The 25399-nt window shown below is 42.7% G+C and overlaps 1 protein-coding gene across 1 annotated transcript in view; it reads right to left on the reverse strand.

Moving 5' to 3' along the window:
* Window positions 1-450: 450 nt before the first annotated feature.
* Window positions 451-25399, reverse strand: part of FRMPD4 (FERM and PDZ domain containing 4) — a 614936-nt gene continuing 589987 nt past the window's right edge. Inside the window, exons 10-17 of the mRNA XM_049767089.1 lie at window positions 23516-23652; window positions 21243-21369; window positions 17254-17343; window positions 16497-16679; window positions 14185-14323; window positions 7510-8574; window positions 5927-7129; window positions 451-4340 (exon numbers count right to left, since the gene is read on the reverse strand). Of these exons, the coding sequence (XP_049623046.1) occupies window positions 3049-4340; window positions 5927-7129; window positions 7510-8574; window positions 14185-14323; window positions 16497-16679; window positions 17254-17343; window positions 21243-21369; window positions 23516-23652 (4236 nt within the window). The 3' untranslated portion in view covers window positions 451-3048. The remainder of the gene's footprint in view (window positions 4341-5926; window positions 7130-7509; window positions 8575-14184; window positions 14324-16496; window positions 16680-17253; window positions 17344-21242; window positions 21370-23515; window positions 23653-25399) is intronic.

Here is a 25399-nt window from a genome sequence, read left to right on the forward strand (position 1 = left end):
ATTTTCTTCATTATTTCTATAATACTTGTTAATAGGAGGAAACTACTAATTTTTAAAGGTGTGAAAATGACATTGTAATTATGTTCACATGTTATTTATGCAGGATTTTTTTGTGAAAATGCTCTTGGATTAATGTGTAGATTTGTTTCTACATAGATTGTGAAAAGAGGCCTGAGGACTAGAGAATTGAGATCAGATGTGCATCCGGAGACTAGAGAATGAGATCAGATGTGTATTCGTATGTGGGGAGTAAAAATCAACTGGCTACTTATGTGTTTGGACATTTTGTAATTAAAACAACAGTAGGTGATACACTTGAAAAAGCAGACTGAAAGTCAGACGTAAAGGACCGTGAATGTGAGGAAGTTTCTTTCTCTACTTTGGTGATCTCCAAAGTTGAGTGATGGCTACCCTACCTGAGACAAAATTTTTGCATCCATGCACCAGGCATATGCTTATTTCTTTATTTATTTAAAATGATGTACATATACCACTGTACTTTTATGCCATTATAAAACATACACAAACATAAAAAAGGCTAGATAAAAATAAACACAAGGATCATTCTTATATATTCTTCCTATACTCGAGGCAACCTGGACCCCACTTAGGAGCCCAACACTTTGTGAATGGGGTCCCTTGAGTTTTCAATATAGTAAAGAGTCCACTTATAAGAAACAGAAACTTATTGGAACACCCCAGAGGTCAAGAAGATTGATTAGAAAGAGCCAGAGCTATTTGATTGAGGCTTTTCAAAGAACTGGAATGGGCTGGGAATTGGTTATAACTGGACATGTGATTGGAACATGAATCATCACTTCCTTGTACACTTGCTTATACATATGCAGTACACATAATGTATTCTGTACAAAGAGGCAGGATACAATATGCATAGAAAACAAACATCCCCCACATATTATCTTGGGCAATATATTGAACATAATGCTTATGATAATAATAGCTAACATTGAGTATTTGCTCTCTGCCAGGTATTGTGATAGCTTTACATACATACATAAGTATTACTGAAAAGTCATGACAACCCTATGGAAATAGAGCTTATTATTGATGTCCATTTTACAATGAGGAAATTGTGACTTAGAAAAATATGTATTAGCTTTCCCAAGATGAAGGGCTAGAAAATAGCAGAGTCCAAATTTAAACAAAGAAGTTTCTGACCCCAGACCCCATGTCCTTAACTACCAAACCATATTGCCTACATAGAGAAGTAATGGTAGTGTTCAAACCATAAGGTTGTTAGGATGATTAAATGAGATAATATATGTGTGATGTTAAGCACATTAGCTGACATAGAACACACATCCTATTGTTAGTATTTTAGTACACAGAATAATATTTAGCAAAAAATGTCCACAGTACACACCATTTATATTCTCAATAGCACACCAATGTTTATCATAATAAAATAGTTCATTATTGAAACATAGTTTATAATACACATCTAACTCCTTTTGTTTGCTACCATCAATAAATATGTGTAGTTTCTGTTATTGAGTCTCTATGAAACAATTGATGAAAGAGAAAGCCACTGTGGACTGTTAGGCCTCCTGCCCAGTAGGCAAAAAAAAATGAAAATACCTATTCCTGGCCCCCTCCTAAAAAGCAACCAGCTAGATATTAGTAGGAGTATTGGCGCACATAAATTGTGCTTGGGTACTGAATAGGTTAAGAAGTACATGTCAATTTGATTTTACAGCTGCAGAACTTGCATCGTTTTGCTTTGTCTCAGATATTTTAGAAAACTTCCTTGTATTCTCTCAGTGGTCAAAGTGACCACTTCTGAGTTGTGTTTTGTTTTGTTTTCCTAGCTTCAATATTTCTATCAGATTGAAATGTTTGACAAATATTTTACTATTTTAATTTACTCATCGCTTCTATATTAGAGCAGACATCTCTTGCTGATTTTCTGGCACATTCCAGATTTGAGATTTTGTCCCAATTTGAGGCTGTAATTGTAAATTTGGTTGGCAGCGTCGGTCACAATGGAGGAGGGGTGGTATGAGGCTCTGTGCTGAGAGCTGGGAGCTCAACTGGGGCTCACAGGCTGGTGTGTGTTTTGCGTCATATTACTACATCTACACAGACTTTTCATGATTGTCAAATGTTTCTTTCTGCGAGTTTACAAGTGCTTTACTAAATGTTTGTCACTCTTAAGGGAATTCTAAGTTTCAGGGTAGAGTTGGGAAGGGAGATAAGGTCTTTGGTTTATATATATATCTATATATATTTGACATTTAGTCAAAGCAGATCTCTCCTTTCATCAAACAACTGAATTTTGATGTCACTAATTTCTTTCCTTTTAAGAAATAAAGATATGCTGGAACTAGGAACCTGCCATGCTTTCCCCCATTCTATACAGGAGTTACTTCCATTTTACCATAAAGAGCATGTGTGTTGACACAACAGAATCCATCTCCACCCCCTCTCTAGACCAAATAACATATGTGAGTGCTAGTTAGGTAGGATTCTTGGAAAAAAGCATAGGATGACCAAAGACTATGAGCCCAAAATTTATTTATTATATATATATTCTCGAATCATTCACAATAGCTTTTTGAATTTTAAATGTTGTTTTGCTATTTCCAGTGCTTCAAAATCATAATTTTAAAACATAAATTGCGTTTTGGATACACTTTTTTCTTTCTTTTTTTCACTTCTAAATATACAAACAATATAGTTTCCAAGTATCTGCTTGGGAGAGGAGGGGATAGGATTGATTGTTTTGTGTGAACACATTAGAATTTCACAGCATAGACCTGGAGTTTCAACTCTGAAAAATAGCCACATGGCATCACTTTCTTGTTAACTTCTTTCACATGTGTGTATATTTATGTCTACTATAAACAGAACACATGAATTAGTACATTTCCACATTTCATCAGTGTGACTTTTATCTCCTATTTTATATAAAATAACAAAATATACAGAGAGAAGAAAGGAGACATCTGTTCATCGTACACAGAAGGGAAATAAAAATTCATGTATGGCTTTGCAAAGGTAGATTATGACAACGTGACTTTTGGACTTTTATTTATTTAAAAGCATCTTGAGAGAACGTGTTAGTGTGCTTACGAGAGCGGCCATGGTGGTTGAATGTCGCGACGAGAGTCCAACGTTGGCATCCCCAGGAGTCTTCCCGGTGGCTGCCTCTGCAGCTTTCAGGAGGCAAATGTAGTTGATGACAACCTCGTCAATCTTCACCACGATTTCCTGCCGTTGTACCTCAGAGTTCACGACTTTAACTAATCGCATGCAAGCTTCCGTTAGGCAACAGAGCACTTGAAAGCTGGAGGTCATAGCCAGGAGCATCTCCTCGGGGCTTTTTTCGGCCATTGCCATCTTCCTGCAGGCACTTCCCAGCTGTCGGGACTCAATGGCTAACAGTTGCTTGTACTGAGAAAGCGTCAGGTCATACACTTCCTGATGGGGCTGCTCTCGCTTCCCCTTGGTTGCCCTGACAAGGCAGAGCAGCTCATTGGCATCATTCTGGGCTGCAAGGAACCCATCGGGCATTGCATATGTGCTCTCCTTGAGGGCATTTATTCGTGCAATCTGAGCATCAAAAGCCAGGCTGCTGAAGTTCATGTCATTGGACCCTTCTGGCTGCTCCTCTCCTTGCTTCGGACTCCCAACAGCCAGGGGCAGGCTGGTGAGTTGAGACTGGGCTTGAATTAGCTGAGGGCGGTAGAGGCAGGAGACCTGGTGAGTGGCCTCTTTTTTCTCATCTTCCTCCTCACCTTCTTCCTCCTGCCCTTGACTCTGAAAGCAGTAGCTGAAAGGTCCCCTGCATCTCCAAGTGTTGCCTTCTAGCTTCCACAATGGTAATGTTCTATACAACTTGGAGTTTTTGTGAGCCCCGTGGGGCCTTTTGGGAGCCTTTCCCTCGCTGCTAATGTGCATGGAGCTTTGGGAAAAATTTCTGGTGAGCTTCTTCCCCAGAGGGAGCTCTGCTGGCCTCTCTGAAGGGGCCTCCTGTGCTTCTGTGATCCCTGGACACTTGAAGCTGACTACACCCTGGGCTCTGTCTTGCAAGGTCTCCAAACTGACCGATCCCAAGAGGATACCACTGCTCCGTCTCAGAGACCTCTGGCTGGGGGGTGTCCGGAGATGGCTACCCCATCTCAGCTCCAGTGACTGCCAGCTCACAGCCTCTCCATATGCCTCGTTTGCTTGGGAGAATTCATGAGGGTCTGGATTTGGAATTGGCACCTTGGATTCCAAGTGGATATTTGATGGTAGCAGGATGAGATCAACTTCGGGATGTTGCGACCAAGCTGAAGGCATGCCTCCTCGTCCTTCCTTCCCAGGCTCTGTCAAAGCTACACTAGGGGCAGGAGAAAAGCAGAGAGAATTATTAAGCACCACTGCCATGGCTGGCTTCCTGTCCTCACTTTGTAGTGCCTGTCATTTCTCAAGGAGGCCTTTAGAACAGTTGCTCTTCTTGGGAATCACGTGCTTTCCAACCACAGCCTTCTGAGAGCTCAAAACACATTTCCATCTCAATCCATTTCAGATTACCTATTACTGCTGCAACTCCCAGCTCAGTTGAAATGGCCTAGAAATGCCAAATACTTGAAGGGAAGCTGGAATTTCAGGAATGATCTGGCTTCTAATATTTGTCTCTGAAAGTTCAGGCAGGCAGTGTCAAAGACATGCCCTGTATGTATAGCATATAGAGGGCATTTAAATTTTATTGAGAGTTTGGTCAATCCTGGCCAGAGCTACCTTATTAATAACTGAATAAATTATTAATAATAAAAATTTAATAAATAAAATAATAAAAATAATAAATTATTAACTGAATAAATGAGAATTAAATAGGAAAACTCTTTTTCCTTTGTGGTACTGGGATGGAACTTAGGCCCTCACATACACATACATACACACACGTCAATTCTCTACCATTGAGTCACACCCTCGTGCTCCAGGCTAATTTAGTTATTTATTTTGAGCCATATCCAGTGGTGTTCGGGGCTTACTCCCGGCTCGGTGCTCAAGGGTGACCTCTGGTGGTGCCCAAGGGACCAGATGCAATGCTGAAGATGGGACCAGGGTTAGTAGTATGCAAACCTGGTACCCCCAAATTTATCTTTTTCAGAGCACCCTGTGAGGTTTGCCTGATATAGGCTCTGAAGTTGAGATATTAGGAGTGGCTTAACTTTTCTCATAAAAGTCATATGAAGAAAATAATCTCCCTCCATCTCATAGAATTTCCATAAGCGCAACAAATAACCTGGCTAAAGGGTCTTCATCAATTTCAATTTCAAAGGCTTAAACAGGGTGATTCAATCGCTGCAACCTAAAGATACTCTTGGATGATGGATTTAGCACAATGCACAGACACTTGCTTTCTTAAGGCAGGTGAAGCTGGTGGGTGGGTTTTGAGAAAGGTGAGAATCCAAAAATAGGAATAGAAACTGGCCCAGCTACACTCTCGAAGATAGCTTCTCTATGGAAAAGATACTCTTGACTGTGTGGCCTGAAGTAGAAAAGTGTGAAAGGGAATATGGTTTTACCCCCTGACGGATGGCCAGGTGGATCTGTGAGAGGTTCAAGTGCCAATGGAGCCTAGAACTGTGAAGGCTGACACTGAAGGTATCTGTATTCTTGTTTCTACATCACCCAGACACTTCCTGACACTGAGGTATGCCAGATGAAAATACTAAAAACAAGCACTGGGCAAGCATTGAAAAGGCCAATGCCCTTTATGCTATTGCTTCAGATCTAGACACTTAGGTCTTTAATTTTAACCATGGGAAGTTGCTGAGTGACAGTTGACTTGGCCACCACTCTGTGGCCTTCCTACCCGGGCTAACTTGTCTCCCACCCTTTATGCTTAGGTTGCCAGTTAAGTTTGTTTTACAAGCTCCCAGCAAATCAAGCACTAAATCCATCACTGCTGTACCTGTGGTTTCCTTAATCTTGGGGAGCCGATGACATCCATCTCTCAAAGTGCCAAACAGGGGTTCGGTATTAATGGCTGTGTGCAGAGCAGGCACTGGCCCCCGTGGACACATCCCTTCTGTCTGTGGGTGCAGGTCCTTGAAGGGGGCGCCATGAGGGGGCAGCCCTTGGGCTCTCTCATCTGGCATCAGGTGTTTCCCCATGGAGGGGCATTGTGGGGACTCCACTGGGGTGGCACAAGTGCTGCTGCTGCTGCCCGTGCCACAGCCTGCATCCACCGAGGAGCCTTGGGAGCTCTGGAGAGAGAAATGCCCCTCACTTTGGAGCGATGACATGCGCTTGGCCAAATGGTAATCACAAAGGTGGGCCACTCCTTCTTCAGCTTCGGGCAGCTTGGACTGGTGGTCACAGGGAGGCCGCTCAGCATCCTCTGGGGTTTCTAAGTCTTTGGCTGAAGATGCACAGACTGTGATGTCACTGGCTTCTACTGCAGAAGCGCCTTCCTCCTTCACTTCGGTCTCCCGAGAGCCCAGGCCAGAAGCTCTGGGAAAGGTAATGCCCGTGGCTGCTTCCAGTCCAGCCTTCTCCACACCTGCTCCGTCGGGGGCTACATACCATCTTTGGCTGTCCTTGCGGAAGGCAGTTCTCTCCAGGTTGAAAGTGCTCAGGTGTTGACTGTCTCTCGAAGCTCCGGCTCCACATTTCCCTTTGGCTTCCTCCTCAGGCTCTGGGGTCTTGGTCCCCTGCTGTTTTTTCCCTGGCAAATTGACGCTGGGGGGCGCCTTGCTCTCTGCATCTGCAAGCTTGCTTTTCCGTTTGCTGGTGCAGGAGTATACCACGGACCCCATGTGCAGTTTGCTAAAGTAGTCCGTGACCGACTTGGTCTCCATCGTTTCAGGCTCCATCTCCATGTGGTCTGAGTGAAGGATCTGCTTGGAAGGCACAACTTTGGGCGGGAGGTCAGTGGCTGCACGGCTGGCCTTTGGAGGCAAGCTCCCAGGGGGGGCTTTGGACGTGGGGAACTCTGTCTGCTCTTCAGGAAGGGGCTGGTAGCCTTCGTGAGCGGCCAAAAACATGCGGGAGAGGTTTTCGGACTGCTTCTGGGCCGTGGCCAGTTCAGAACTCTCCGTCATTTCAGAAGAGTTAGTTTCATTGCCTGAGTCTGAAGAAGACTCAGGACTATAGGCCCGCAGGATGGCCACACCTACATGCCATAAAGAAACAAGAACCGAGTCATTAATGGGGGAGCAGCAGAGGCCTGGGAGACACGAAAGCAAATGGGACTCACTAGCATTTAAAGGAAGAGCAGGCTGTTTCCCCTTTCAGTAAGGATTTAGGCATTTATTGTAATGGTTGTTCCAGACATGGGGAGCAAACATGCCATGTGTTTCCAAATAGCAGCAGCAGCAGCAACAACAACAAAGGAAACCAGATACACACACAAAATAAGCCACGATGGGAGTTTCAGCACATGAATGAAATGGGGCATGCGTGAAATGGAGAGTGGGGCCTCCCAGGACAGCGGGCTTGTGAGGATGCAGTGGCATGGCTATCAGTGAATAAATGTAACGATTGTGAAAGAACCTGAATTGTCCCTGGTCTGTTGTTCTTCTGAGCTGGCCAGTGCTCCCAGGGCATCCAGTGTGGAAACCACGGTGCTCTCCAGCCCCTTGTCTCCCTTGCCCTCGGAGCTGGTGGGCACAGCATCGATGAGGGACACAGGGATCTCGTCCTTCTGCAGGTTGCTGCCTGGTTCCTTGTCGTCATGGAGGGCAGCAGCCTGGCTCTGTGAGTCTTCCTCATCAGAACTATCTCGGAAGCCAGGAGGCGGGGCAGCGATGGCCATGTTCAAGGAGCGCAGCAGGAAGTCATCCTCATTGTCATCACCTTCTGGCGGGGGCAGCGATGTGAGGTCGATGATGTCATCACTTGACCCAGGGAGGTTGAGCAGGGCAGGCCGGCTCATCTCTCCCACCACCAGGTCCTCCTCACAGCTCACCTCATCCTCATCCTCCACATCGTCGGTGTTTTCAGAGTAGCAGATGTCATGCAAGAGGGGTTCCTCAATGCCTCCGGCGGCCTCAAAGGTCTTCACATCGCCGATGTTTGCATAAACAGAATTTGCCACAAACTGGATGCTGTCCGGGTCAGGAGCGAGATCTAAGTTTTTCATGTCATTGGCACTACTGATGTAGAGGTTTCTCTGCTTCTCCAGCAGCTCTGGGGACTCCTCCAAGAGTTGCTCATAGCCTAGAGCTGGGGGCGTAAGACTCTCATCCAAGGCCAGATCCCCAAAAATAAAGGACACTTTAGCTCCTCTCGGAGACTCCTGTGCTTTCTTTATAGTGTCTGAGCCCGAGAAGGTCAAAAGTGAGCGCTGAGCTAGACCTCTATAGTCAGCCTCGCATGGAACATCCCCTGATGGGGCCAGTGGCTGGCCAAGGGCCTCTGGACAGTAGGTGCTGTCCACATATAGGTGCCGGTGATCTTTGGGACACAGAGGGCTGTCAGCAATCTCCACTGCCTTCTGTTTGGAATCGATGTATGTGATCTGGGCTTCTTGTTCCCCCTCGCCAATAAAGGTGGTCATTTGGGGTATACAGTTCCAGTCTGTGCCCACGAGGTTATGTTTTCCTTTGCTTTCAGCTCCTGAAGAGAAAGAGTCATGGACAGACATTATTGGGTTGACACTCCCAAGGACTTATTTCTGTTTCATTTTTTAATAAAAAAAATTGGGGAGGCACATCCAATATGCTCAGGGTTACTCCTGGCTCTATCCTATGAATTAAAAATGGCAAAAGCCTAATTTAAAAATTGTTATTTTGTAAGTTCTTCAAGGGTCTTTCTGCAGGGAATCTGGATGTGGAATTCTGATGAGCTATGATATTTAACCCGACAGGGCACTAGGACATTCTGTGAAAATTGCTCTGAAGACTGCAGAGGCAACATTGGAAGGCAATTTCAGGTCCAACTATTCTCCTCTGTTTCTGCAAATGGCTTCCTGGCCCTAGTTTGGACAATAGTCACATCAGGCTGTAAGATAAATGGGGAGGGGCCAGAGAGATAGCATGGAGGTAAGGTGTTTGCCTTTCATGCAGAAGATCATTGGTTTGAATCCCAGCATCCTATTGGTCCCCTGAGCCTGCCAGGAGCGATTTCTGAGCATGGAGCTGGGAGTGGCCCCTGAGCGCTGCCGGGTGTGACCCAAAAACAAAAAACAAAAACAAAAACAAAAAAATGATAAATGGGGAAAAGTCAGGTGTTCTGAAAAATGTTTTTGGTTTTCAGAAATCAAATTATACAATGGATGTAATGGTAAAAATATTTTCAGTTATTTTACTAAATACATTATTTTCATGAATAGTCAGAAGGGCATAATTATGAAGATACTGAGTTATATACTAGTTATATTTGCATGAAATAATATATGTACTTTGCAGGAGTGAGAGGATTAGCATTGCTTTACTAATAACAACTTAGATTATGATTGGTCTATCTGTGCCTGTGTGTATTGTTGAGAGGAAGGACAGTAGTTCATCAAAGCCTTGATAGATAGAGATCTGGGTTTCATTCACAGATCAGCAAACCAGTTTTATAAAGGAAAAGCCAGATTTCACATATTTCAGGTTCTTCGGGTCAACTGCTTAGTGAAGCAATTGCTGAATTCTGCTGAAATACAGATGGAAACGGTATGATAAATGGGAACCCAACCCAGAGAAAGGATGTTTCCACTTTGTGATCTTATTTGGAAAAATATATATTTATAGTTGAAAATAAGGATCTCAGGATAAGGTCACCCTGAATTTACTATGAACCCCAAATCCAAGCTGAGAGAGATTAGTGTCACACAGAAGGAAAATCCAATTGGAAAATACTCCATAATTATTCAGCAATACTCTATAACTATTTATCAAAGAACGTTGGTAGTAATAGAAGCGAGAAGACGCAAGTAAGATTTGCTTCTAGAATCTTTCAAGGAAGCATAGTTCTACAACAGCTAAATTTTGGGCTTCTGGCCCCACAAATTGTGAGAGAATAAATTTCTGTTATGTTATATTCCCAAGCTTGTGAAGATTTTTTTTTATTTTTGGGCCATAGTCGGTGGCGCTCAGGTGGCTATGCGCTCAGAAATTTCTCTTGACTTGGGGACCAGATGGGATACCAGGGGATCAAACCACAGTCTGTCCTAGGCTAGCATGGGCAAGGCAGATGCCTTACCGATTGTGCCACTGCTCTGGCCCTGTGATGATTTTCTATGGTAACACTAGGAATATAATGTTCATGGTCTATTTTAAATAAAACTTTATTTATAGGAACAAACTTTACCCCACCAAATCCACAATTTTCAACCAAGAGAACGAAAGCAAGTTAAGAGATACATGATCTTCCTAGGGCCCAAGGGCCAGAGACACAGGATTATGTGGATTCAGGGATTTTAGAAGCACTTAAAGCAAGGGTCTCAAACTCGCAGCCCACCGGCCATTTGCGGCCCTCTGTACAACATTTTGTGGCCCTGCCCTAGAGGAATCTTTTTTTGTTTTGTTTTGTTTTAGTTGTTTGGGTCACACCCCCCAATGTTCAAGGCTTACTACTGACTTTGCACTCAAGGATCACCCTGACTTTGCCTCCTGAGGCCCCCAGGTAAACTGAGTTTGAGACCCCCTGACTTAAAGGTTAATTTTCAAAACAGAGAGGAAAAATATGAGGCTTATTTCTCAGATCCTGATTGAGGTCTTTGATCACATTGAGACAAGGAGAAAATACACACTTAAAGTTGATTTTCTTCCACAAGAGGAAGGCACTCTTTAGGCTTCTGGACTGATTTGGAGGCTTGGAAGGTTGTGACTTGGAAATTAGGATCTGTACCATGGACTCATTTTTCACAGTGGGAGAATAAAAGAGTAGGGAAAAACTTGACTAAATAAGCTTCATTCTATTTATTTACTTTGTTTTTTTGGGGGGTGGTCACACTCTTTAATGCTCAGGGGTTATTCCTGGTTCTGTGCTCAGGAATCACTCTTGGTGGTATTTGGGGGTCCATATGGGATGCTGAGGACTGAACCTGGGTCAGCTGTGTGTAAGGCAAGTGCTTTACCTGCTGTTCAGGCCTGTTCACTCTATTAAATCTCAGGAGTGTTGTTTGACCATTTCTCTTTAAACTTTATTTATTGTTTCATTGATTGGTTTCTGGGCCACACCCAGTGGAGTCAGGGTTCACTCCTGGATCTGTACTCAGAAATCTCCCCTGGCAGGCTGGGGACCATATGGGATGCCTTGAATATAACCGGGCCCCTCCTGGGTCAGCCGCATGCAAGGCTAATGCCCTACTGCTGTGCCCCTGTTTGACTATTTCTGAAGACCCTATCACAGTATGCTAAATATCTGGTGTTGCTCAATTTATATCAAGAAGTTGTTCTCTGGAATAGTCCATCTGCTTATTTTCTCTTTTCACCCCACCTCTGTTCTCTCCCTCTCTTTCTCTCTCAGAAGATGACACCCAGCTATTAAGACAAAACAAAGGCATTACCTTATCTTCCTCTTTCTTTTAAACCTCTATCTTTGATATGTAAAGCCCACCTGGATGACTTTACTTTGCCCTGCCTGGTTGAATTTTGTACTGGATTAATAAAGAAAGAGTCAGTTTTGGCTTGGCATGCTTGGAGATACCATTAGGGAGAAGCCATTGACTCCATGACTTTCTCCTGACTGACTTGGTTAATTAATCCTTCGCATATACCCTGCTTCTTTAGACCTGTCTACCTGAGGTAGAAATACGATGTGTGGGATGATTTCACAATGTGTGGGATTTATTTTACATACATACTCTCTCTCTTCCCCCATAGAATGGAGGCACATACATGGAACATGTATTCTCACTCTATCTCTCTGCATTGAACTGGAAGAAATTACTGGAAGGTTTAAGAACCTTCTTCCTTGCCAGTGACAGCAATTCTCAGAACTAAGCTTGCTATTTCTAGATTTTTTTTTACTAGGCATTACATTGTGAGTCACTATGAATGGGACAAGACTGCAACCCTTATTACTGTTACCATTTTTAGACTCACAGGTTCAGTATTTCTCTACTTATACAATGTTAGCAATCCATTATGGAAATTTCTTTTTAGGTTTTGGGGCCAGATTCAACTGTGCCAGGTTTACTCCTGGCTCTGTGTTCATTGCTCCTGATGGTGCTCAGTGGAACATATGCAGTTCTCGGGAGTGACCCATGGTCAGTTCCATATAGGGCAAGCACCTTAACTCTTGTACAATCTCTCAAGGCCAGGAAAAATTGTTTTCAAAGTAAACTTTAGGAATTGAAAATAGAAAGATAAGCATTGGGTTTATAATGTGAAAAGATTACTCCACATTGTTGAAGTGCTGTTTGGAACATCAAAGGTCAACATTAAATTGCCTCAAATACCCTACTGTAAAAAATAAAACCCCAAACCAGTCATAAATGTGTTCACAGTTCCCGTTAGTTCCTCAACTTTCTTTGTAATCATTTGTGTCTTCTCAGGAATTCTTACTTTTAGTCTCTTTTCCTTTCCTTTTTGTGTTTTTCTCTTGTCTTTTTTGTTTTATTATGAAGACACAATCAGGGATGCTTAGGACTTACTTCTGGCTCTGCCTTCAGGGATCACTCTTTGCTTTATTGGACTCAGGGAATGTTCTGTGGTGCTGGGGATGGTAACTATTATATTTTCTCTCTTCCTCTCTCTTGCTCACTCACTCACTTGCTCTCTCTTATGTCTCTCAATTTTATTCTCATTTTTTCCACATTTTGTTTCTATTACTGATGATTTTTATTTGTTTGGAAGCTACACCAGGAATTTCTAAGGGGTTAGACCTGGTTCTGCACTCAGGATCATATGGGATGCTGGGGCTCGAATCTAAGTCATCCATGTGCAAGGCAAGTGCCTTATTCATTGTACTAATGCTCTGGCTCCCCCTAATGTCAGTTACTAACAGAACTACTGGGCATCCTATTAAGTGTTAATTCTAGAGCTTTCACTAATCCTTAATTTGTAAGCTAGACTTTTATTGTTACCAATGAGGAAAAAGAAAATCATTTCCAATAAAACACCAACACAAAGCAGATTCCTTAGTGTGGTGCTGGAGCACAGAAGTCAGTGAAAAGTTGTCTGGCAGGCTTTGCCCATTTCTCTTTCCTCTCTGGCTTTCCTTTGTCCTAGAACTCTATGCATTCATAACCAGCTATCATTCCAAACAGTGTGATATTATCTATATAACTATCTACATATTATTACATAACTTTTAATAATACTTTGATTTCCTCAAGATTTATTAGTAAGATTCAGGGCTTATTCCTGGCTCTGTGTTCCTGGTGGGCTCAATGGGGTGCTAGAGATTGAGCCTAGTGAGTCATGTTCAAAACAAACAAAAGTTTGTTTCCAAATTATTCAAAATAAACCTAAAGTCAGGTGCTCCTAATTCTATTTTTTCCATATGTCAGTAGCTCTGAGCTGAAAATAATGTTGGTCCACCTGCCATATTAGTAAGTGCCTATTAACAGGGAAAACAACTTCTAAAACAAAAGAAGATCAATACTAAGCAATGATAGTATCATCATTGGCAGTCCCCTTGATCTTCACTGGGTGTCTATTTGGTTCTGTCAAGGGGCTTACATGAATGACTCCATGTCTTTATAATCATAATAATCCAATTGCAGAGCTAAGATGATTAGTATGTTCCTGTTAGGTCCAAGGTCAACGTAAGTTTTAGGTTATATTCAAGTCCTCCTGCTGCTAAAGTTCCCAAAATCTGGAAGGCAAGTCTGACAGCAGGAGGAGGTGCCTAGCCAAGTGGCCTTGGGCATCTTAAGGAGAGAAAATTCCTCAAGTGAAGGTCTCACAAGGCAGCTGAAAATGGAATGCCTTGGTGGAAATTATGAGACTTTCATTTGAAGGATTGTTCTTACCCGAAGTCCAGTAAGAGGGAGGTAACCATAAGCCCACTATGAAGACTGATGCTTACTCCCTCCACAATAATAAATCACTGCTTTTGAAGCCAGAAGTCAAGCATTTTCAAGTGATATAAAAATTGTGTAGGGAAAAAGATTAACATTTTCATAAAAAATTAGACCCAATCTAACGTCATTGAGAATTTTTGTGTTCCCTTTATTAGGAATTTTGATTTCTTTTGAGAGTACAATTTTAACTTTTTAAAAAACATCGTCATTTGCGTTGTCTGTTAGGATGGTGGGAGGTCAGTTCTTTAATGAATTCAGGAAGAAAATACCTGTTTCTTGGGCCCCTGTGTTTTTCTTGTTGGCCATGTTAAATATTGACCTTCTGGAATCCACAAGTAGTCTGTAGTATCCAGCAGTGAGGCAGGCCAGATTCATGGCGTCTGAAGACTCCATCAAGAGAATGATGGGCTATACAAAAGACAACAAACTGGTTAAAGTCTTCCAATCCTTGACAAGCTTCTTTAAGTGACAAGGGCTTTATCTGTGCTTAAGGAATATAGACAAGAAGGTTTTGAGTAACCATTTCACTGGAGAAACACAAATGAGGGGAAGAAGAAAAAAGTGAGAGCTTTGCTGGGGAAAAAAACATTTAGGGAACACTCACTTGAAAGCCTAGTTAAACTGAATATTTCCAAGCCATAAGTGAAATAAACAAACAACTGATTAAAAAGCACTAGTCAAGGTGTTCCCAGATGTGAACCCACAATCTGAGACATCATGAGAAGTTTAGGTTTTTGTTTGAAGGGAAATTAGTGTTGAAGAGAAGTAAAAAACGGAGTGGCAATGACTGTTAAGATGGAATAAAAAGTAGTAAAGAGATTGAATGAAACTGAGACAAAGGACTGGTTTTCTGGAAACAGGGAAGTGATATTATGTCATTGGAATTGGACATGGACCTTGGGAGCATATGGAAGGAAACATTCACTTCAAACCATTTTTCTCACTGAGTTGGGAGGTGAGAGTTGAAAAGGTATATTAGCAAAAGTGAGAGAAACCAGGGAGCAATTACATGGGGACACATTGGGAAGGGAAGGGAGACACATACAGGGATGCAGGAAGTCAAATGACAGGGATGATTTTCATCCAGGGACATGATCTAATTTCCCATTTAAAGGCTTGCACTGTCTTTCCTCCCAACTTGTATTGAGACGGTTTTTTAGTTCTTTGACAGGGACAGAGAAACATGAGTAGGATCTTGTCATTCCTGTCTGTTAGGTGATTTTTCCAATGAATTGCCTTCAATAAACACTTCCTTCCACGCTTTGTCTAGGAAGGGGCTATTGTTTTCAACGTCTTTATTCACAAGCCAGGCTTTTACAGGTCTCTTTACCATTAGATCCCCCTGGGTTGATCCCAGAGCATCTCATCAGCTGTGGCCAACCAGTTTGAGCTCACATGCTTAACTTTCCCATGTTCCCGTTGTCATGTTCTCCATTGATGCTGACTCTTCTCCTCCAATAGTCCTATAGCCTGTTATCAGAGCCTCTCTCCTGGTTGATATCACTCCTTTATGGAATTACTGTCTCCTTCCCATGCAGTGTTCCCACCTCACCATCACAGAAACATGACATACGTGAACATTGCCAATATCCAATGGCTCATGTTTTATTGAGACAACAAAAGAATTAAAGGCAAGGAGGACTAGGTTATCTCCTGTCAATTCCTTTTTGGGGAATAAAATATGCTTTTCCTGGATAATCTCACATGGTTCTAAATGGAATGACTTTGATATTTATAGGGTAAGATCAGTCAATTCCAAGCACACAGAACACAACAAGAATGACAAAATTCTTTTTTTTTTTTTTTTTTTGGTTTTTGGGCCACACCCGGTAACACTCAGGGGTTACTCCTGGCTATGCGCTCAGAAGTCGCTCCTGGCTTGGGGGACCATATGGGACACCGGGGGATCGAACCGCGGTCCGTCCTAGGCTAGCGCAGGCAAGACAGGTACCTTACCTCTAGTGCCACCGCCCGGCCCCATGAATGACAAAATTCTAAAAATATAATTTTTTTCATCTATATGCCCCCAAATAGACACATAAGACCCAATATAACATTTGAGAATGGGGATTCTAAAGAAAATTGAGAGTGAGGGGCTGGATGATAGCATGGTGGGTAGGACATTTACCTTGCACTTGGCCAATCTGTGTTCGATCCCTGGCATAGCATATTGTCTCTCGAACCTGCCAGCAATGATTTCTGAATGCAGAGTCAGGAATAACCCTTGAGCACTTGCCAGGTATGCCTCCCCAAAAAGTGGGGAGGCAATAACCCTTACTCTTCATATATAGGAAACACATTCTAGAAAGTTTGTAGGGGAAACTTTCCCTTAAATTCTAACAATCTAACAATATATTCTGCATTTACTTGTTCAAGGAGATGAGGAAACTGGGCCCAGAGAAGTTTGACCACTTGTCTCTCATGTACAGGTTATATAGTGTGGGTGGAGCCTGAGGGATTAAGGTAGAGGCATATTTCTGGGCCACACTGTATCCCTGATGCTACGCATAGAAGGTATGCTTGCTTGAAGCCAAATTGAAATGAGCTGTTTTAATCAAGGCCATGCCTGCAAAAGACATACCTTCACATCCAGGACATGGAGCTCCACCCTCACCAAGCTCTCTTCTTCAGTAAACATCTCAATTCGGTTAACATGGCTGAAATCGGCTAACAGAGCCACGAGGTTGGTTTTGGTGTTGATGACGTGGCTTATGCCATATCGGGGCCCAACCAGGAGAGTCACTTCGGAGCGCTTTTCTGCCTGCTGGGGAGAAGGGGACAAAACTTCAAAATTTTAGACCTCTGAAGCACAATGCCAAGATGAATTTGTGGAGTCTGTTTTTCTAAGATTATATTTTCTTTTAAAAGTGTTGCTGGGTTTCACTGTACTCAATCATCCAATTAGAAGAACTAGTAGATGACTGCCTCAAGGCACTGATAAATTATGAATAATGTAGAAAGTAAATGTTATCATAGCATGGAGATTCATAATCATGAGCTGTGCTTTTGAAAGCATGAGGTTCTTTTTCTTTGTTTAATGGGAAAGAAACTTCTGGTCCAACTTTTGAAAAGCCAGACACCATTAGAATGCCCCAGTGCTCTATGTTTTCCAAAGTTCTCTTTCCAGAGCATTTTCTGCACTGGCATCTCACTTAGCATTTCTTCTGATATTTTATCCTGCAGTGTAGTCAATTAGATGTGAAGGCTGAAAGAGAGACTCAGCTGATTTGTCACAAGAGGCAACCCATCCAAGGCAGCCTCCACAGTGACATCAGGCAGCCTCTATCTATGGCTTCCAAGAAAAAAATCTAACCAAAAAGAAAACAAAAAGAACTTACCACTAATGTTGCCTTGAACACACGACCCCCATACAATCGCAGGTCACTGAGGAACTTGAGATAATGGACCTTGGCTTGCAGCGCAGAAAGCTGAGGAGAGAAAAAAAAAACTCAGTTGTTAACTCTATTGGGTGTCATTCTGTTTCTGCTCGGATACCAGCTAAGACAAGGACACACTAGTAGGAGGATTTGACTGGCGACAGGAGGAGTGTGACAAAGACTCTTCAGGATTGTAATGAAAGTAATTGCCATCTATTTGACTCCTGATGCAGTCCAGAAGGACATCAGGATGAAAATCTATTTGGGGGGAAACTGCATGGAAATGCTGAGCCAATATACTCAACTAGGGAGAACAGATGATGAAATGTTCCACAGAACATCTGCTCATTGGATTTTAAGAGGCAAGTGGTGCTTTCCGATTGCAATTAGAGACCACGGTGGGTTGTGGATGAATTCTCCCTGAGCACAAGGACTCACCTGTACAGGGAGCTGGTTTGCATACACACCTGCAATCTATATAAAAACCTTTTAAAATAGGCTCTACTCCAAAGTTCAACTTTCTTCCAGTTTTTTCATGATTACAGCAAGAAATAACTTTTTGAGATTTAGCCACTGGGTATATTTGGGGGGAGGGCAAGAGAGGCCACAACAGGTGTGGCTTGGAGCTTACTCCTGATTCTGTACTTAATGATCATTTCTGTGGGGCTTGAGGGCAATGTTTGAACTGGAAATATCAATCTGTTTTATTTGCTCAATTCCAAGAATCTATTGTTTTATGAGTAACTTACAATCACATTTTTATGTAGATAAAAATTTGTCGTTGACACTGTATCAGTGGTCCTCAAACTATGGCCTGCGGGCCACATATGGTATTTGTATCTGTTTTGTTTCTTCATTGCAAAATAAGATATAAGAAGTGTGCATAAGAATTCGTTCATAAGTTTTGTTTTTACTATAGTCAGACCCTCCAATGGTCTGAGGGACAGTGAACTGGTCCCCTGTTTAAAAAGTTTGAGGACCCCTGCATAGATCCTCACATCATAAAAAATATATTCAATTTAAAAAGAAGTTTATATTTTCTACTAACTGTGCCAGGAATGTGTATTTGGGGGTAACATTTTCCAGCAGTATAGACCATTCAGTAGCAAAGACTGGAAAGGTCTGTTTTAAATTGCAGATGACTTGCCAATTCATTTGTTAAACATACCTAAATGTCCTACCCTTTATGTAATTGTTATTTAGTACTATTCATCCATCCTACTTCTTTCTAAAATCTGAACACTTGGCAAATTGATCTGAAAGCAAACTACTCATTCTTGGCTAGGAAAAAATGACCTTTAGAGCAAGACAGCAATGGATAGATCCATCGAAATTAGAACAGCTATTCAAATGATTACAAAGCCAGGGAGCTAGGCTTGACAAACATCCTCCTAAATAATGCCAATGAAAAGAAACCAGCTTTTGGAAAATCAGAACTGAAATTAAAAAGTTAAAATTAAATTAATTTAATAAAAGTTAAAAATAAAAAAGGGGCTGGTGAAATAGTTCAAGGTTTTTCATGTGAATTTTGTATGCTGAAGATTAAATCTTGGCAACCTGTGGTTCCTAGAGTGTGGCCAGCTAGGGGTGACTGAAGGCTCTTAGCAGAGATGGGAGTAGCTCCAGCACCTCCAGGTAGGGTTAAAAAATGTTTCCTCACACACCCCATGCACTAGTAATACTTCCTGATGTTGTCCCTTTTTGGATAGGCACATTAAAATGGGAAAAATTAACAGATTCAAACAAATTCTTATCTAATAGAGATAGGACCAAAATTATTTCAGTGGGACCTTACACCCTAACCACTTGGCATAGTGACTTGTCCTATGAAAACAAACATGGTCTTCTACATCAGCACCAGGAACAAATTCTACCAAGGAGAGCCCAACGATTGCCATGGCACTGACTTACTCCAAAGACAGTTCTCATGTCACCCTGACAACCGGGCAACAGCAATAGTCTGCTTCTAGGGCAGAATTCTCTGCAATGCTAACTGAGGATGAGATGGAACCAGAGGGCTTCGACATAGCTCCTATACAGAAACCAGGATCTATAACTGCAGCTACCTGACAGCAACAACTGCGATAACGAAAAGCTGACCACTAAGAATGACACAGGGGTTGGACAACCTGGTATGCCTGGAGCCTTGAGTTGGTCTTATGCCAAAATACCTCAGGGGTAAGATCTCCCTGTTTTTTTTCAGGCCCAAGTTCTTTCTTTTCAATTCCTTCCATGTTTTGCTGTGCCTATGCAAACGACACCTGCCACACATACACATATTTTCTCCTATAGTCTATCTCCCATCTCAAAAAAAGGATGTGTGTGACTGTACCAAACCTTAGAATATTGTATTAATGACTTTATTGGTGATTCAATAATTTTCTCTAACATAACTGCTAATGAACTCTCTCCCCTTCTTTTCCAGCTTTTTTCTTTTAATTCTCTATTTTCTATGTTTAAATAACTTTACTTTCTCTCATCCTGAAACAAATGTATTAGGATCAGTTATGTCAAATATGGAATTTATTTTCTTTTAATAAACTATAAAAAGGTGTTTGTATTTAACCCAGGATATCCTGTTCTATTTCTATAAGTTGAATATTTACAGGAAGTGGGTAAAGATGATTGATAGTGCGTAGAACCTATTACATATTTTTAAAAAGCCATGGGGGTAAAGATGGACTACAATCAGCATACTTTAGCTAGTAAAAGTGACTTACAATTAGATACTCAGACCAAATAATTGTCCCTTTAAACAATGATTTGTGTTAGAGTTTCACTGTCTCTATGGCTGTTGTTGCTGCAAAGTATTCTGGGGCTATTGAACTGTTCCCAATTGCACAGAGCCAGTTCTTAATTCAGTCCCAGTATTTGAAGGCTTCTTCTCATTCTGGTTATTGTAACCCTTTGTTTTTTATTTTATTACCTATTCAGCAATCTCTAATATGTCCAATAGCATACTTTATATTATTTCATATGTTTTGAGGTTATACCAAGCTGTGGCCAGAGCTAACCCCTAGCTCCGTGCTCAGGGATCATCAGTGGTGCCAAGCTTGAATTGGGGTCAACCACATACAACTGAGTCCAGGCCTGGGACATAATATGAGAGCTAAGATGCTTGCCTTGCATGCTGCCAACCCCAGTTTGATCCCTGGCACAGCCTATATTTGCCCACAAGTGATCCCTGAGCAGAGAGACAGGAATAGTTTCCATGTACTGCTAGGTGTGGCCTGAATATTATCCCCTCCCAAAATAAATATGTATTCTTTTGTCCTTGATAAAGGATTTTTTAGGCAACAGTAATAGTGGGCAGCAGAAACAACGTCATTCTGTTTCCAGGAGAAAGATGGAATTAAATAGTGATTGACTAAGCAGAGTGCTATTCCTCCATGAACAATTTGGCCATGTCTAGAGACACATTGATTTTTCATGATTGAGGGGGTGGGGTGTGACTTGTGTCTTATGGGTAGAGACTAGGAATGCTATCCAACTTCCCACAATGCACACACAGGATGGCCTCTCTCTACAACTAAGTACAATCTGTTTCCAAATGTGAAAATGATTTGGTTGGGAAAGAAAGCCTGGTTTCATGAGCCTGGTTCTGCTCTGCACATAAACTGGTCTGAGTGTAGACAAGAACACGGTAGGAAGGTAAAATGATCTGGCAAGTCACATGGTCTTAGAGTCCATAGAGTCCATTCACATGTGAACACACAAACACAAAGGCCTCAAAAAGGATCTACAGTGTACAAGGCATATAAGTAGGTTGCCATACTTACTTGCCATTAGTCATAGAAATATGTTAATAAATCCAAAAGGTTATACAATGTGACTGCTTCTGAAAATATGGTGCTAAGTATTTTATTCACAGGGTAATTTTAAACATTTCTAAAATGCACACAAGCTTCTCTCTTGTAAATCCATTTTCTATTAAGATGCAGATGTGATACCTTTTTCCCGGGTGGTACCAAGTTTTGATTTGCTTTGACAAGGTGTGAAAGTGCTTTCTTTATGTTCTTTTCTTTCATGCTTTGCAGCACAGCCGAGGGAAGAAAGGTCTCTAATCCCCATTCTTTCCTGCAATGAAGAACATATCTTTAATTTCGCATTCTTGTGATGATTAGCGATCTAAGACAAAATGGTGCTGTGACGATATTTGTTGGAACAGATGAACTCTGGGTAAGGTAAGGAATGGAGGCAGGATCCCAGTTAAGGACAGAATTTGTTATGTACATATGGGAAACATACGATTTAATCATGAATATATGTTTGCGTTTTCAAAGAAATCTTCCTCACTTTCTAGAGAATGCTAGGAAGACTTGGGATCAATAAAAATGGAAGTGATGCCTCATTCAATCCACGACTGAGTGTTCTGGAATCCACTCACATGTATGAGTTTGTCTTTTTCAACACCAGTTTCTCCCCATCTCTGTTTATTCCCACCTTTCCCTGCGTGTCCATACTTTCACTTGGATGGATGGATGAATAGATATGTCTGGACCATTCTTCCTTCCCAGCACCCTCATTAATGGTCATTTCCCTAGAAATACACAGTTCTCTGCACTCACTTCCCTGCCATGGTCGTGGCTTTTGAATATCTTCCACCTATATTTCTTTTTTTTTATTGTTAGGAGGTTGATGAAGCTCTTGTTGCTAGTTAATCTTTCTGTGACTCTTTGTTTCTGAAACATTACATGGTTTCAAATATGTGTTGATGTCTTTCATCAACATTTTTTATTCGGGGGGTTGGGGGTGGGTACTAGTATGGAGTCTGGGTTCATCATCTTTAAGTAGGTCTGCTGTTGATGTGATGGGGCAAACCTCACACACAAGAAAAAGCAGACCAAGAGGATTGAGTTCATACAGCATTTTGGACCATGTTCAATCTGGTAAAATATGGGTCTAAATAGTATGAGATACTTGTTAGTGGCCGAAAAACCATCTCAAGTTGTGCAGGTCACATCTTGTGAATCTGGTCCTATCAGCTTCAGAAAGAGGATGGAAGCCAGCAAACAGCAAATGGGAGACCGGAAATGTTCATGATAGCTCAAGCAGCTGGAAAGGAGAAGCCATTCTGCCCCCTAGTGGTCAACTCGGCACTGTGACTTTAAAACCTCCCTGGACACCCTCAGGAAGCATCTTCACAAGTGGGAATTTAGCTAATTTGTCCTCTTTCTTGGAGCCAGGGAGGTGACAGAGCCCAGAGCTGTCATGGTTACGCGGGGCTGTGGATTCAGCCCTGCCACACAGCTTGAAGTAGGAGAAAGAGGCTTCTAAGTGTCCTGTCCATGGGCACCTTTATGGGACCTACCTTTAAAGCCACACTTACCCACTGAAGGCCACGCAAAAGGCTTGTTTCAGAAAAGAGGAATCTTCTGCAGACAGAGCTAGTACAGGGATGCTAAAAAAGGGTACTCAACCAGAGAAGGTATCCAACCCTGTCACCCACAAGGCCTAGTCGGCCTGGGGAGGGTCCCCTCTGGCTTTCTCAATGCTTTTTTCTACAAACTCTAACTTGCTGTCAGCACCTAGAATGTTGCTTTCCACACTGTATTTTGGTACGCTAAAGTAAGGTTTAAAACTGGGGTCATAAACCCCTCCAGAATATTCCAAGGGCATTACAGGTGAAAACAGAACCAATGGAACCATAGCAAGAGGGTAAAGGACCCACAGGTTGAAGTGGGGGATTTAGGAAAGAGGAAGGTCTGAGTTGGGGTGACATAGGGGTGAGAGAAGTAGAGAAAACTGACCAAAGTTCGGAACCCAACACCTTCCCCCATTAGCTGACATCATCACTTGGCAAGTTCCCAGATCCTTCTGTACCTCGGTTTGCATAGCTGTAAATCGGAGCTAAATTCCTAATCTCAGAGGAATGTCATGCGATTAAACAACTTCAGGTCTGAGCAGTGCTGAGAACAAAGCTTGGCTGGACGCCAAGTCCCTTTAGAATCGCAAACTCGAAAACCTAAACATTGAAAACTGTCTTCTTTGCTTTAAATAGCACTGTCTTCTGAGCCACAATTTTTTAAAGGAGTGTCATGGAAAGGTATAGAGAATTTTTCCACCCAAAATGCAGAGAGAAGCTTACTATATTTTTTGTCCGGGGGGGGGGCATATATTGTGTCATAAACAAGATCAATTTTGGAGACAGATCCCTGGATACTGGGACCTTTCAGCGACGGCATCTGTGTCTTGCAAATCACTCTACAGAGTCAGCACTTACTCAATGTACTTGAGGGAGATTTTCTGCGTCTGCTTGGTGGTGACGGTGGCGATATACATTTGCAAGGCTGCCAGCCGCAGGGCCACGTCGTATTTTAGCTCGGGTCCGAATCTCTCCTGCACCACATCGTTGCAACTCTGCGAAGAGATCAGCAGAGGGCGCAGCGTGTCAAAGAAAGGGTCGGTACAGACATTAAGGGAACATAGGGGACAAACGCTCGCGACCCAGAAGGGTTTGCACCTTCCCGTCAAAGGTAAGGGAGTCAGCGTGGAAACGTTTCCACATTGCTGCTCGCTCAAACTCTTCTGCCTTTTATTGCACCCATCAAAACTCATGCCACCCCCTCCCCAAACTCTTCACGTGCACCCACTGTTTCATCCACTATTTAAAATCACGAGCATTTTGGTCAAAGTAGTGATTGGGAATTTGGGTAGGAAATTTCCAAACACTGGCCTCGCCATGAGCATGAAGTTCCTGGACTTGGGCTAACAGGTTGCCATCCTTGCTTGTGGGTGCCTCAGTTTCCTCTTCTGCAAAGGGCTGTGGTGAGGATGCAAGGAGTTAAGCATGGAAAGCCCCTCAGCATTCTACCTGGTGAAGTTGAAGCACATGTGTGTGTTCCTGGCTGCCATCACTTGTCATCCAGAGTGGCCTTGGGTGGCAGAGTGAACAAGTATAGAGCTGTGGCGTTGCCACTGATTCCTTGTGTCTGAAACGTGGACCAGTAAAGCTTAACTCTGGCTGCCTCAGCATATCCATCAATGCAATGGGCATCCATACTCACTGGCTCCCTAGAGTGGCACTGGGGTTTCATGGAAGGGCTTGATTGTAGGGCCCAGGCATCACTAGTAAGAAGGGGAGCTAGGAGCATTCTCAGCTATTGCAAGGTTGAGTTCTGTCCCTGGCCTAGGACGCTACCAGTCTTTCCAAATCTCCCTGCCTCACCTCTGTGTTTATGCATCTGAGACACAGATTCATCTACCTTCAGAGGCTTTGTGGGGTGCTGGTGTGGGCAATGAGCTCCTCCGTGAGCAGCAGGGTGGCATGCTCGTTCACTCACTCCAAGGGGGCGCAGCGGGCACAGGTGCCCGCGGAAAGTCTACCAGTGTCGGAGCTTCCTCTGCGTCCTTTGTTTTGTTCTGTGGAGCTAGTTTTTCAGGCTGGATAACATGCTGTGTAGCCTCTTTCTCCCCTCTTGCTTCTTTGCTTTGTTTCCAGAAGTTTCCAAATGGGAGACTCTATCAGGGTTTGGCTGCTGTCTTTTGAGAGGAGAATCCATTTGCGTTCCTTACCATATTGGTTTTGATAAAGAGAAGCATGCGCCTCCATGTAGTTTATGGGTATCTCTGCCCTGTAAGTCCATCCTGGGTTCCACTGGTGCCTTGCACTGCTCTCGGGAGGGGGTATATTGGTCTATTCCCTCCTGCCTGACAATGAGCTCGCATTCCTCGCTGCCTCCATCTCAACTGTGCTCACCACCTTGGTTTCTCAGAAGCTCATACCCTCATTTGATTTGCCAGTGGGTCTGGCCTGTGGCAGCAGAGAGGGCAGTGTCACAGAGAACTCTGTTTGCAATTCTGTCTTGCTAGTCTTGGGGTAGCTAGTTATTTTTGAGTGTCCAGGTCTGTCTATAAATGGGTGTTATAGGAATAGTATCCTGAGAGGATATTTTTCTAGTCTCCTGAACTTTGAGGAGGAAAGAGCGACAGAGCGACAATCTCAGGTCACTGGAGACACTTGAAGAATCAGGTGTTGCTTTTTAGAAAAGCATTTTGATAAATCACTTTCTTCTATATCTACCGCTGAAAGATTTTTTTGGGCCACACCTGGCGACTCTCAGGGGTTACTCCTGGCTCTCACTCAGGAATCATTCCTGGCAGGCTC

Source organism: Suncus etruscus, chromosome X (assembly GCF_024139225.1).
Source record: "Suncus etruscus isolate mSunEtr1 chromosome X, mSunEtr1.pri.cur, whole genome shotgun sequence".
In the NCBI taxonomy this organism is placed as follows: Eukaryota; Metazoa; Chordata; class Mammalia; order Eulipotyphla; family Soricidae; genus Suncus; species Suncus etruscus.